Source organism: Drosophila subobscura, chromosome U (assembly GCF_008121235.1).
Source record: "Drosophila subobscura isolate 14011-0131.10 chromosome U, UCBerk_Dsub_1.0, whole genome shotgun sequence".
Classification (NCBI taxonomy): Eukaryota; Metazoa; Arthropoda; class Insecta; order Diptera; family Drosophilidae; genus Drosophila; species Drosophila subobscura.
This window is the reverse complement of record NC_048534.1, coordinates 8,250,706-8,264,263: the sequence shown is the minus strand read 5'-3', so window position 1 is coordinate 8,264,263 and position 13,558 is coordinate 8,250,706. Positions and strand designations below refer to the sequence as shown.

The 13,558-nt window shown below is 47.0% G+C and overlaps 2 protein-coding genes across 3 annotated transcripts; both read right to left on the bottom strand.

The window, feature by feature from the left end:
- Positions 1-4,884: 4,884 nt before the first annotated feature.
- On the bottom strand, positions 4,885-10,661 carry LOC117902435 (brefeldin A-inhibited guanine nucleotide-exchange protein 1). The gene is made up of 3 exons (XM_034813817.1): positions 9,561-10,661; positions 5,288-9,330; positions 4,885-5,227 (listed from the first exon to the last, which is right to left on the bottom strand). Exons 1-3 carry the CDS (start codon positions 10,345-10,347, stop codon positions 5,090-5,092), a joined length of 4,968 nt encoding a protein of 1,655 aa, XP_034669708.1. The 5' UTR covers positions 10,348-10,661; the 3' UTR covers positions 4,885-5,089.
- Positions 10,662-11,070: 409 nt separating this feature from the next.
- LOC117902436 (zinc finger BED domain-containing protein 4) lies at positions 11,071-13,205 on the bottom strand. 2 transcript variants are annotated; one of them, XM_034813819.1, is made up of 3 exons: positions 13,050-13,205; positions 12,661-12,973; positions 11,071-12,612 (listed from the first exon to the last, which is right to left on the bottom strand). In XM_034813819.1, exons 1-3 carry the CDS (start codon positions 13,184-13,186, stop codon positions 11,086-11,088), a joined length of 1,977 nt encoding a protein of 658 aa, XP_034669710.1. In that variant the 5' UTR covers positions 13,187-13,205; the 3' UTR covers positions 11,071-11,085. The 2 variants fall into 2 exon arrangements, with proteins under 2 accessions (XP_034669710.1, XP_034669709.1); XM_034813818.1 differs by having other exon boundaries at positions 11,071-12,973.
- Positions 13,206-13,558: the final 353 nt, after the last annotated feature.

Here is a 13,558-nt window from a genome sequence, read left to right as displayed (position 1 = left end):
GAAACACACCCGAACGCCATCCGACGGCACCTCCTTATATAATGACTTCATGGCCCCACAAGAAAAAAGAGCGACGAGCGACGAGCGACAGCGAGAGAGAGAGAACGCGCGACAGAGCGGGATTGCGGTGAGTGAACTAAACTACTGTTTAACCCCAAGCTCTTTGGTTGAATGGAACAGGGAACGGGAGCGGCAAGCACTGGGGGAGGCATGAGGTGTCATTAGAACTGTTGACAGTGGCTGCTGGGTTCAATAGTTTGCTTTCGTGCTCGTACTTGAGTCCGGCACTGTGGTGTGCATAGGTAATCCGTTTGCGCTCAAACTACTTCCGACACAGGTGAATATTTTAGCTTGAAACTGAACGCAACGGAAGCTGCTTGCATTGATTTCGGTTATTCAATCGATTTTCGTACACTTTCAGTGGGGTTACATTCCACTGTGCTGAAACTTTTTTTGTAAATTGCTCGCCATCATTTTTTTTGTGACTTTGTTGCTGAATTTTTCGCATTGTTTTTGTTCCTGCACTGGGGACTTAAAGCGTGATCGCGATCGCACTCTCGACAACGTACACACATACATATGTAAGTATATATGTACATATATCCCAAAGGGGGAATGGCTATGGCGACACACTCTAATCGCAGTAGTTTTGAGGGGAAACTGTCCAGGCTGAGATCTCAATTGACAGGCCGGTAGAGGGTGGAGAGCAACAGGGATCCATAATTCTCATCCCATCAACGCTTTGTTCATGTTATTCCATTAGGCACAGTCTCCGCATAGCACGAAGCCACTTCAGCGAGTTAAGCACAAAATTTGTCACTAATTTCACTTTTCTTCCGTTTGTTTCCGTTGCTCAATATAATATACATCCCCCTGCTAACACGATTATCGGATTGCAAATTGATTATATATTTTTCCCCTGCGTATGTGCAATTAATGGGAGCCGCGCGCGCATGAAGTTTTTGGTGTGTTTGCGTCTGGATTAAATGTTATCCCACTCCTGCCAGTGGACTTTTGGCTTAAAATCGAATTAACCATGCACTTATTGGCACCGTTGAACGCTTTGTCGGCTACCCTACCTCACCCCTATCAGCTCCCCACACCATTTCGGTCCGACCCTTCTCACGTGCACTTTTTTTTGTGTTTGCAGTTTGCAAATTTGCTTCCGCCTTTTGCCAAATGGAAATGGAAATGAAAATGGGAATGTATCTGGATGGAATTTGATTTAAGCTCCCGCTCTGACAGTTGACTTCAAGGTCGAGTAATTATTGTTAATGGGAATTAGCTGAGCGGAGCCCATGTGACTGGAGAGGTTTCAGGGAGGGAACGGAACGGCACGGAACTGCGATCGTGCAGTGCAGATTGCCTGCTGGGGGAACGGAACGAAACGGAAGGTGGAAACAGAACTAGAACACTTTTTGTTGCTACTTCGCATGGATTCATAATAAATTGCCTTTCAGGGTAAACTTTGCTCAAAAAAACCAAACCAATAGTTAAGGTAAAAGATTAATACACAATTATGGTGCAGGACCTGCCTAAGTAGCACCTAAGTATGTGATGGATATAGCGGCAGCTTTTCCAATGTTCCATGAAACTTTAATCATTAAAGTTTGAACTGATGATTGCCAGTATAGTTAAAAGGATTATTTTCAAGGATATTAATTCATTTTTTTATTAAATAATAATTAAGAAGTAAAGCCACGAAAAAACACAAAAAAGTAGCAGTAGTTTCGCCTAACAAATATTTGCCTAAAAGTTGAGAGATTTTGGCTGTATTTGCTTGAGATAACTCTAATCTAAGATGGTTACTGTTTTCATCGTGATTCACGGAGAGAACTTTCAGACAGTTCAAGCAACTTATCAAGGCGAATGCGACAAGTGCTGAACTTTCTCAGTGACACACAACCACAAGCCAGTACAGCACAGCCGAAGCAAGCAAACAATATTTTCGAGCTTTTGTTAGCTAATTATTTGCACTGCCCCGGACAAAAAGAACTTTTTAAAATGGTCAGGCTATCCAGCATCCTAATATTTACTTTTATAATATTTTTATATGAGTAGAGAATCTTTTAGAATTATTTTTTGTGATACGCGTGGCTAGGGATTAATTTATATTCTGTTTTCTGGCAGCAGATGTTGGGAGCTGCTCTAAAATCTCTTTTTATAAGAGATAGACCCATAAACCTTTTCGTTTGCTTGCCTAATCAAAGATCTTGAACTCTATTTGGCGGTGGCTTATGTGGATTTGGTCTGTGCTCTGTGGTATATTGTGTGCACTCTGTGCACCTCTCTCTAAAAAACAACGAATCGCCCTCAATTAACACCTCTCGCTGTGATCTTTCGCAAATCGAATCAGAAGTCGAAAAATGGAGAGCGTGATTAAGTTTCCTGTGGAATTGACATATTAACTAGATTCATTAGCGTATGGCCTAGAATTTCCAGCTCACACTATAGAAACACACACGGAAACGTCTTCTCCGGGACACATACAATCCGTTGATTCGACTTGATAATCTCTGTTCAGACCAGTTAACGTCAGTGCGGTGCGTGTTAATCGAACTGTTTAACCATCAAACAAACGAAAACAACACGAAAACAGTCATCCCATGTCATGCGGACTGGACTGCGGCTCGAAATTTGCCAAATAAACAATAGATACTCGGAACTGACTGGACTGGCCTGCGAAATATACCAATAGACAGTCTTATGTAGATACTAAATGAGGGTAGAGTGCATCCAATCCTAGCAGCAAAACATTAGCTTTAGTGCCATTCAAAGGAGATACAAATATAGCTGGGGAGCAGGTCAAAATGAAATATCACGAATATCGGCTAGAAACTGACGAGCTTAAGTACATTTATTTATCTACATACATATATGAAATATAACTTTGATTCAAACTACTAATTTAAAGTTCATTCCTTCATCTTATTCTAGTCATTTTTTCTAGGTAAAGTATCTATAAATCATCAGATCAGGGTAGATGGTCGCTTTCAGAACCACTCACTGTAAACTTAACAAGTTTTTCCTTTCGCTTTTGAGATCACAATATTCCTTTCATGAGTAATTCAAAAAATCCACGAATCACTTTAAATCTGCTACTAATTCCAGCGCCCTTCCAAATTACTAAACTAACAGACCATTGCCTTTAGGAGTTTTAATATTAACTCTTTTAGTCCAATTTAGTTTTAATTTCTCTCGACCAAAAGTCTAACATCGCTTGGGTGGTAGATATTCTGCATTTCTCTGTCCTCCTCTCACAGGCCCAAAATAATTTTCTCATAATTGAGTGGACCTCTTGCAATAGGGAGTGTGGTACATACATATGTACATATGTACATGAAACGTTTTTCTTTGATTTGCAAAATAAATAAATTAAATTCAATAGCAAAATCTGTGAATTGGTCTCTTCGTTTTTGTTGTTCAATCAAAATCAAAATAAATTCAAATATAGATATTGATGTAGATGCTCTGTCGTGTGGGATGAAAACCATTTCGCAGAACAGACCCTGTCGTGTCCGACCTGTCCGTGGTCTGATGCTCCCCTCCCTCAATTCAAATAAATTCGTAGCACAAAACTGGGACATAATAAAAATGCCATCAATATGGTCCCCAAAGAACGGACAAAATATACAAAAATGCAAAGCATTTTATTTGTGTTTTTTGTTGGTTCTTTTCGCATAAAGTCCAAGTCCAAGTGCGAGACTCTTAAATTTGGAGAACATGACAGAAATTTAAAGAAATTTGGTGTGTTATTTGGTTGTGGTTTGGGTGGTGCTATAAATGATCTAATGATGGGTAAAATAATCAAATCAGATCTCAGATCTTAAACGACAATTTCGCATGCCCGAATACCAAGTAACCAGATCAGATCTTTATATGCATGATATGTCAAAGTAATATCTTTTTAGCTCTATATACCTTTTATGGCTTTTTTTGTTTGCTTACAAAAAATGGAGTTTGTTCAGGCCCTCACAACACGCAATTTTGTGAGATGACTTCATCGTTGTACTCAAATTCCAAATGTATTCGTTTCTTTTTCAAATTCTCATTAAATCTATCCAATAAGTTGGCATAATATTTACCATTGGTTGTTTTACGATTCTGAAGGTAGAAAGATAGCCAAGAAGACTGTCTGTATGTCTCTGAGAATTATCCTGAGAAGCCCTTTGTTTAGACTGCTTTTATATCTGGGGTTGAACCACACCAAACACTCCTTCGAAGTTGTCACACGGTTTCATTCGTGGCATATTGTGAGCAAACGCGCCAGCCACCTTCGGAAAGCTTTTTCATAGCCAACTGATCATTCTAAACTAACACCACTTGGCGATGTGGTTCCCTTCAAGAATATTTTGCAATTGCAACCTCCGATCGGCCAGAACCATATCGTGAACTTTTTGAATCACTCTTTCCAATTTTGTCTTACAAGATTTGGCAAAACGTTCTCAGCAATGAGCTGATAGAAAATACTAATCGAATAAAATATTTATGGGCGTCTAGAAATGTGTTATAATGGTCAGCTCGCCCTCGTAGCTGCTAAACCTACATAAAGGATAAATGAAGTAATCGATAATCGAATAATTTGGTAATAATGGTAATATTGTATATTTGAAATATATCTTTATATATGTATTTATATATGTAGAATTTGATTTAAGTTAACACTAGCAATGTACAGGCTACACAATTTACTCGCTTTAATTGTTATTTACGCTACACTTTAATTGGTAATGGGTAAGAAGGGGGGGAATATTGGAGGAGTGGAAACAAAGTAGTACAAATTCGGAACTCGGAAAAGACATTAAAGCCTTACATAGCATATATAAATGTATGTATGTGTATGGTATATATGTATGTATATATGTAAAAACAACAACATTTCTCTTTAAGCCTATTGAACAATACATCTTGCCTATGTATGTGTTTATAAATATAATAAAAATATATATATACTCGTATGTGTAGTGTATGTAACAACAAAACCAAGAGGGAACCGAAAGGAGTGCTGGATAAACTATGATTGGGAATTAGTGGGATCAATCTATTAACATGGCCAAGTCCAGTCTAGTCAACTGAGGCTTTTCCTTGACTATTTAACATTCACTATATTAAATACTGGACCAATGCGCATGAACACGCGCCTAAGGACACTTCTCAGCTCGGGCTTTAGGTCGAAGCACATCATCTCGCACAGCAGGCTGTAATAGTTGGACACGTGCGTGGCAAACTGTAAGAGAGATAAAATTTAAGATTTTGTAGGTATAGAAAGGGTTAAAGTACTGCTCACCCTTGCATCGGACATCTTGAGGAGTCGTGTGAGAATAAGCAGCAGCAACGATGTCCACGCATCGCGATGCGCTTCGCTTTGCAGGCTCAGGTAGTAGGCCAGCGCTTCCTTGCATACCTGCACCAGCTCCTGCTCTATGCCCGGCCAGTCACTGCGTCGGTTCTCGTCGCCATACATCTTGAAGAAAATGCGCAGCACGCAGGCCAGCGAGGAGGTCTCCTGCTTGAGCAGATTGGGCTTCACCGAACCCTTGAAGCCGGCACGCCACAGCAGACTGCGCTGCTCCTGATCCGCATTGAAGCGCTTGGCAAAGCGATGCGACTGCGTCAGACAATCGGCCAGGGTGAGCAGCTGGCGTGTCCTGAGATAACCATACATGCCCTGCTCCTCCCGCTGGCAGTCAAGCAGCTGCGACTGGGAGCCGCTACGTCCGCCTGTTAGATCGGCCGCTGCCTGCGCCAGCGTCTCGGCATCCTCCTTCCGCGAGGTGGCCGGAAAAAAGACAATATTGTCCATGGTCTGAATCAGCTCCAGCTGCACCACGCACCGTATGTGCAGAGCCTCGAAGTGGTTGTGCTCCTGCACCGAGGTGGGGTGACTGGCATGTCCCTTGGGTCGCCAGCTGAGCAGATCCTGAGGCAGCGTCGCATTGAAGATGTCCAGAATGCACTGACACGTCTTATCCCAGGTAACCTCGTTGAACTTGAACCCATTCGAGATGACCAGATTCTCCAGACAGTTGGTGCCGGAGCGGGCCAGCTGCTCGTTGCTCTGCTGGACGCACCAGTGCAGCTGGGCGAACAGCTCCTCCAGCAGCAGGTGGCCGAGCACATCGAAGTATTGCGTGAAGACGTCAATGATGGCGTACAAGGCGTGATTGCAGGTGGTTGTCATCCATTCGGACTTCTCGGTCACGTGCTCCGGCAGCTTCATGTTATCGAAGATGCGGAAGATCACATTGAACAGATCCTTCCACCAGTTCGGCTTGAAGCTGTCTCCGTAGGTCTTTACGATCTCAAAGAGCACAGTGAGGGCGCGCGTGCGCACGTCCAACTTGCAGCGATTCACCACGCAGGACAGCGAGAAGAGCATGGGGAACCAGCCACGCACCCACACACGATCTTCCTCCGCCACCGAAGCGTCGTTCTCCATGCCCGCGTGCTCAGCAAACAGCTGTGGCGCCTCGTGCACGCATTGGGCGCAGGTGCGCACCAGGCGAATGGCCTCCATGCTGGTGTCCGGAAAACGGGCGGTTGCAAACTCCGACAGACACTTGACGGCGTCCTGGAACGAGTCCACCATGACGGCAAACTGGCGGTGGTACAGATCGCCGATGATCTTGCCCGTGGTCTGGAAGGCAAGCTCCACAATGGGCTCCTCATGGTCGCCGGCCGCCAGGTGGAAGATGCTGAAGATGTTCTTCCAGCCGGAGCGAATGTTGTGGGCCTGTGAGTTGACCATTTGGGCTATGCAACGCACCACCATGTCACGGATGGCGGGCGAGGCGTTCTTCTTCATGATGTGCTCGAAGGGGCGCAAGAAATCCTTCTGGAAGCGAAAGTTGCTAAACTCTCCCTTCTCCATGAACTTCATCGACAGCTGGCGCAGCGAGTCGAGGGCAAAGAAGGCAATCTCCTCGTTGCTGTTGCAGCCAACGGCATTAAAATGCTCGCCCAGCACCTGCCAGATGCGCGACCACTGCAGACGGATGCGCTCCATGTTGTAGTAGCTAATCTCCACGATCTTCTGAAGCGAGAACATGCGTGGCTGCTGCTGCTGCAGCTCATCCAACGACACCTGGCACAGGGCCTTCACAAAGTCAACAATGGCATCGCCATCCAGCCGCATGGAGCCCGTGAAAATGCGATCGACAGCCACCACAACGCTCTGGCTGCTCGTCTCCCCAATGTGCTCCTTTACGCTGGGGTTCAGCGAGTCCTTGAGCGTGGTCTGGGCACCGGACAGGAACTGCGGGCGCACGCCCGTGCCAATGAGCTGGGCCAGCTCCAGCTGGCTGATGCACTTGACAATGTCCAGCCAGCTGCTGCCGAGATAGTTGCCGTCTGTGTGGGCCACCATAATGAGCGTCTTGATGGTGTCTATGTTCTTGGCCTTCATCTCGTTGATGGGCGAGTTGGCGTTCAGCAGCGTGAACCTTGCCAGAGCCTGCACGTAGGCATCACGCTCCAGCGACATGTGAAAGATGCAGGCTATGCGGATGGCACACCTGATGCCGTCCAGGCAGAGTGTGGCTATTTCCGGGTCATCGCAGTCCTGCAGACCCACGGAGAAAGCGGCCAGGAATGGGGTCCAGGCCATCTTGAACATGGGACGCACGTGCTCCAGGTGCTTGGCCGATGTGAAGGGCGACTTGACGTGCGAAACGGACTGCATGAGGTTGGTGGCTGTCAGCGAGATGACCTCCATTTCCATGTTCCAGAGCAGCTTGCGGCGCTTCTCGGTGATGAAGGGCTGCTTGCCGCTGGGCTTGGGCTGCAGCATGCCCGTGTTGTTCTTCATCTTGATCTCGTGCTCGGCAATCTCATCGTAGATGGACGACAGGTACTCCTCGGGCAGGTCCGCCTTGCTGTCGCTGATGCCACGATTCATTTTGATGTACTGCTCCTTGGTCATCTTGTGCTTGACCTGCGGCGAGTGCAGGTCCGTCGTTAGCATGATAATGCTGAAGGCCAACACGTACACCGTGTCGGCACTCTGGAATAGCTGGTTCTGCGGATTGCACTCGCAATATCTGCTGGCAAACTTCTCCATCAGACGATCAATCTTTTGCGCCTCTCCCGGCAGCCGAAACTCTTCGAGGAGTATCCTGAGGGCGGCCACCACCTCCATCTGGCGAAAGTTGAAGGCATCGATGTAGGCGCACATCACCTCCTTCGAATGATCATCGTTCTCGCCCAGATAGTTACCAATGACGGTCTTGTCCAGGCGCTCGTCGTCGTGCAGCCAGCGGGCAATGTCCGTGCAGGTGGCTCCCAGCAGCTGCTTCTCCTGCAGGAACTGCACACCCTTCTGTGGCTTTCGGTTGAAGAGCTCAATGCCCGTTTCCATCACCTCCTTGCGCATCTTGCGCTCCTCCAGCGCTTCGGGCAGATCCTGCAGCTGCTCCTGGTTGGAGTTGAGGCTGTGGCTGGAGCCACTGTACGCCGTCTGTATGGTGGTGTCCGCCGAATGGTCCTCTGTCGTCGTGGGCGACTGCACCTGCAGCGCTGGCACGGGCATATTTGGGTTCACATACAAATCCTTGCTCCATTCCACCATGCACTTGAGGATGGAGACGAGGCACTCGAGGCCACGGATGCGCATGGACTTCTCCTGCATGGGATTGGCGCCCAGCTCGAGGGCCTGCCGACCCTGCGCTATCTTGGACAGGTCGTTGACCAGCCGCTCAAACAGATTCGCCGCCGAGAAATCACAGTCGTAGTTCACGTAAATATCCACCACAGACTGAGCGTCGGCACAGATGCGCGTCAGGGCTTGGATGACCATCCACTTGTGCTCGAAGCTGCTCGAGTTCGCCTCCAGAATGTTGAGGAAAATCTCCTTGAAGAAGACCTCGATCTGACGCTTCAAGTGTACTTTAAAGTTGGACAGCAAAGCCACGAAGATCGACAGCGACAGCTCAAAGACCTCCGGCACCAGACTGACGCCATTGTTGGACAGGGCCACGCACAGATACTGCTTGATGGCCATGATGAACATCTCATTGGAGCGGAAGACTGGCCCCGCATTCTGCAGTATCAGCAGCAGCAAATGCAGCGACAGCACCTTGGAGCGCAGCTCGTGCGACTTGGGATCCGGATGCCCCTCCGGCAGGGGCTTCATCGAGAGCTTGCACAGCGATCGAAACACCAGAAATGCATCCTTCTGCAGAATGTGTGTGAACTTGGCCGTGACCACGGCATCGTTCTCGTTGTGCAGCTCAACGCTGTCGGGATCCGAATGTGACGATGAGTCGTTGCCGTTCACAAGCACAGCCTCCACTTCGGTGGTTTCCTGATCTTTGAAGGCCTCATTGAAGGCGGCTGCAAAATAAATGCACATTAATTGCTATTCAATAACCCAACAATTGATCAGCAGGCACATGGTGAAATTACAAGCAAGGTGAAGTTGTAACTTATTCACCACGATAAAAAAGACAAGCGCTAGAAAGGGTAGTGGTGCCCGTTAGAGAGCGCCCTGTGTTAGTAATTTCACCACGAGCAGGCATCAGCTGAATGTGGTCGAAAGATGCATTGATGTCCTCCCTCCTCACCTGTTATGATCTCAGCCAGCAGCTCCGAGGCTATGACTTCGTCACTATCCGCCAGCGTGTCCTCCCCATTGCAGTCTTCGGAGACTGCCGAGTGGATGCTGCCGTTTGTGGGCGGGGGTGGAGGCACCTCGTACACCTGATTCTCCATGCGGGCAAATATGACATTCAGCATTTGGGTGAGTGTTGCCCGCGCTGTCGTCTGATTGACTAGGTTCTTGCTGGACAGGTAAATGTCGTAGCAGGTGCGCACAGCCTGGAGGAGCGTAAACTCGTGGATCTCGACATGTTGGGAGGTGACCACAGTGAGCAAAGCCTTGATGATCTGCAGCTGAACGCCCTCGTCCGTCTGGGGACCGCTAAAGCAGCCGTATATGGTGATGACAATGCGATCGATTAGCAGATGGCCGGGATTGGCCGAGTCCTGGATGGAGCCCGTCAGATGTCCGTAGGCAATCAGCTTTTGCAGGCAGTCCAGGGCTGTGACCACAATCCGCGGCGAGCGACTCTTGCAGGCCAGCTCGAAGGGCAGGAAGTAGGTCTCGGCATTGATGATGCTGGCCGCATCGTTCTTTGGCAGCGGCAGGGCCGCGCAGGGCAGCTCATTGCCCTCGGCAATCTGGCCGGCGCTGATCAGCTCCGCCTTGATCTGCTCGAGTGCCGAGTCGCAGGACTTTTTCAGCTGCGAGTGGTGGGAGCGCCGTATGTCCTTGTCGGCAAGGATTTTCTCTAGAGCACGCACAATAAACATTTCCTTGGTTTTCGTGGAGTTACTTTGCATATTGTGCATATGCAACTCCCAAGGTCGACCTTTATTTTGTTATCCCGAGTTCTCCAAGTGGCCCTCTTTCTTGCTGCTGCTGCTTCTCTCGCCCTCGCCCTGTGCGTTGTGTTGTTCAGCAGATTGCGGAAACGACAGCAACTTTCGCTGCTGGCTGCTCTGCGTCGGCTGTGTGGTGTTCCTCGATGGCTCCGATGTCAACTCTCGGCACGCGGCGTGTTATTTGTGTGTTTTATGCAGGTGCATATTGAAATGTTTCACTTTTAATTCCACATTAAAAATGATGCGAAAAAAACGTCATCAATATTTTTTTTGCCAGCAGTTTAGCTACACGATAACAACACATTTGCTACATATTAACTACGGATTTATGTAATTAGCAACAGAGACACCTGTCGAGGAAATGTGTACGTGTGACAAGTTTTTTTTTAAATTTTTCAATAAATTGAGATTTGGCTGGCAAACGATTAGGAATTTTATGCTCATTACTAATTAGCATTCGATGTAACCTGAACATGGCTCTAAATTACATTTGTTTTTCATATTTTACATTCTCATACCAAGGTATATTCATAAAAAGGTGCCAAATTTTCTGTCAAATTGTAAAGTATTTCTTTAGTATTTAAAGTACTTGAGGTATTTAATGTACTAAAGTATTTACAGTATTAATTGATCAAAATCAAAATGTATTACTATCTCAATAACGTTAGTAAAAAATAAATATTTTGCTATAATATACAAATTGTACTATAATTGCCACTCATCCAATGGGATATCTGCCAGAAAGAGCGTGCTCTCCATGCTAGAATCAGTCAGTTTCGCGTCCGCCCCTGTGTCCATAAACAGACTCGCCGGCGGTACAGCGGTGGCCGGAATGTGCAGATACTTTTTGGCCAGACCATGCAGAAAGGGATACAAATGCATGAGATTTTCCCACAGCTTCATTGGCTCCTCCTGCAGGTTACTAATTCTTCCATCAAAATAGCTGCTGATCTCATCCTCCCGGTCATTGGGCTCTGTGCTCTGCCTGTGCTGCTCCTTCTCCTGCGACAGAGCCTTGAACGCTGCCCAGATGTCATAGTTTTCGGCAGCATCCTCTACAACAGTGGCTGCCTCGCGAGGCTTTACGTATGTCTGAAAAATCTCATGCAGATCCTTCTTGTACTGGGACGCCAATACTCTGGAAAAAGGCATGGTGCGAAAGCGGGGATCCAGCAGGGTGGCCATAGCTAGTTGAACATTATTCTCTATGCTATAAAAGCAATCCTCCAGCTGACAGACCAGAAACATGCGCAGATCGTAGGTCAACGGATTCTCTGGGCTTCGGTTCTTCTTCAATTCGTTGATGAGGGTGTATGCTATGGGCAAGGCCTTGCTAGCCACGGGAAATGATGTCTCTCCTGCTCGACTGAGCTCCCTCATTGAGCTGACCAGCGGCTTCAAGACTCCGAGCAGCTCACGACACTGATCCAACTCTTCCTCTGACAGCGGCGGGCTAATCTCGAGTGGCACGCATTTGGACAGCTGCGGGACGTACTTGACGTATCCCTCCAGCATATCAAAGGTGCTCAGGGGGCGTTGATGCACATCCAGGTGAAGCTTTCTTTGCGAGATCGGGACTCCACTGTCGAGGTAGCAGGCAACGTAGGGGCGAACCTTCTCGCTGTAGTGAAGAATCTCCTTGCGGAGCATTGTGGCTTCTAGTATGGTATTTAGCAGATAGCCAAAACAGGGTATATGTCTATGATCCCCCAGCAGGGACGTGACAGCATCCTCAAGTAGACGACAACCACCTGTCACCACGCAGGTGATCTTTGCCTTGTTTATGCCGAAGCGTCGACACACCCGCTCCATGCGCTCCACAATCTGGCTGTCAGTGTAATGCTCGGGCAAGCCTTGTACAGACAACGTCCTGGAGACCTTTTCCAGTCCCTCGTAGAAGTGTACCGCCAGCACCAGGTAGCTTCGCTTCTCTGGTCGATTGTGAAGGTCAACACTTAGGGAAAGTGTGGAAAGACTTGCTAATTGTTGGCGCAGCTTCGTTGCTTGCAGTTGTCGCTGGTTGCAAATGTACGTTTCCAGCTCATCCACGCTTGGTGGCTTGGAGCCAGGGCACAACGCACTCACCAAGTGCTTGAATCCCTCGCCTTGAATTGTCTGCAGTGGATGCCTGTCCCGGCAGACAAAGAAGGCCATGTCCTGAAGAAACGATCGCTGGACAGGTACTTTAGCTTCCAGATTGCTGTGTAAGTTGCTGCAAATTCCTTCCTCTACGTTTTCGTCCAGTGGTAGATCCTCCATTTCCAATGGGGCGGTACTGACATCGTTTGCCTCCTTGGGCTCAAATTCTATAATGTCCTCGGCAGTGACTGTGTCTGCCCTTGACTCCGTAACGCCAGTCGTCCAGAGGGCAGCCTGTTCAACTGCCTGACAAGAGACATCATCATCCAGCTCTATGAAATGTTCAGGCTCCGCTTTGCTTTTCATTGTCAGCTCGCTGCTGCTGTTATATTGCCCCTCGAACAAGGACGGGAGGCCCTCGTAGGTTGGCGACTGTTTGATTTTCCTCTTCAACACATGAGCCTCCCGCTTGAAGATGCCACGCATCACCACAGCTTCATTATTGTCGAGATCTCTGCAATTTATTAAGTTATTTGGTTCATCAGCACCCTCTGGAGAGGATTCGCTATCATACGGCAGGAAGTACTTACATTTGCTTGTGGGTCTTCATGTGCTTCATCAAGTTGGACGTGTTGCCGGAAGTTTTGATAATCTTTTCGCAGAGCTGACATTGCGCTGTGCTGTTGTCTATTTTATCGTAATATTTCCAAACTTTGCTGCGGGCCATGGCCGTGGACCCACCAGTGGACCGCGGAGTTATCGATACAATAAACATGACCCTCAAAAATATACCGAAATGATACCGTAAGTATACCGAATGCAAAACATATTGTTGCTCGATTTTGATATTCCCTTTAATTAGTTTACTTATGTTTACAAAGAAAGGATCATACAAAGGGGTAAATAAAAAATAAATAACAATAATAATACATCATTTTAAATTCATAAATATATATTTTTCTTGGCATTACAAACAATGTGTAACCAACTTACGCCAACTTAACATCAATGGTCAAGGAAATCCAATCGTTATAAGGAATACATGAAGTAAATTAAAATAAGTAAATAAATTAAATTCAAAATTTGATTATGCATAAAT

Bases quoted from the DNA above. Each gene is read 5' to 3' on its own strand.
- LOC117902435 (XM_034813817.1), bottom strand. From the start codon at position 10,347: ATGCACAATATGCAAAGTAACTCCACGAAAACCAAGGAAATGTTTATT. The intron at 9,331-9,560 runs GTGAGGAGGGAG...TTTATTTTGCAG, and splicing joins GCTGGCTGAGATCATAACAG to CCGCCTTCAATGAGGCCTTC. The intron at 5,228-5,287 runs GTGAGCAGTACT...TCTCTCTTACAG, and splicing joins TCAAGATGTCCGATGCAAGG to TTTGCCACGCACGTGTCCAA.
- LOC117902436 (XM_034813818.1), bottom strand. From the start codon at position 13,186: ATGGCCCGCAGCAAAGTTTGGAAATATTACGATAAAATAGACAACAGC. The intron at 12,974-13,049 runs GTAAGTACTTCC...AATAAATTGCAG, and splicing joins ATGAAGACCCACAAGCAAAT to AGATCTCGACAATAATGAAG.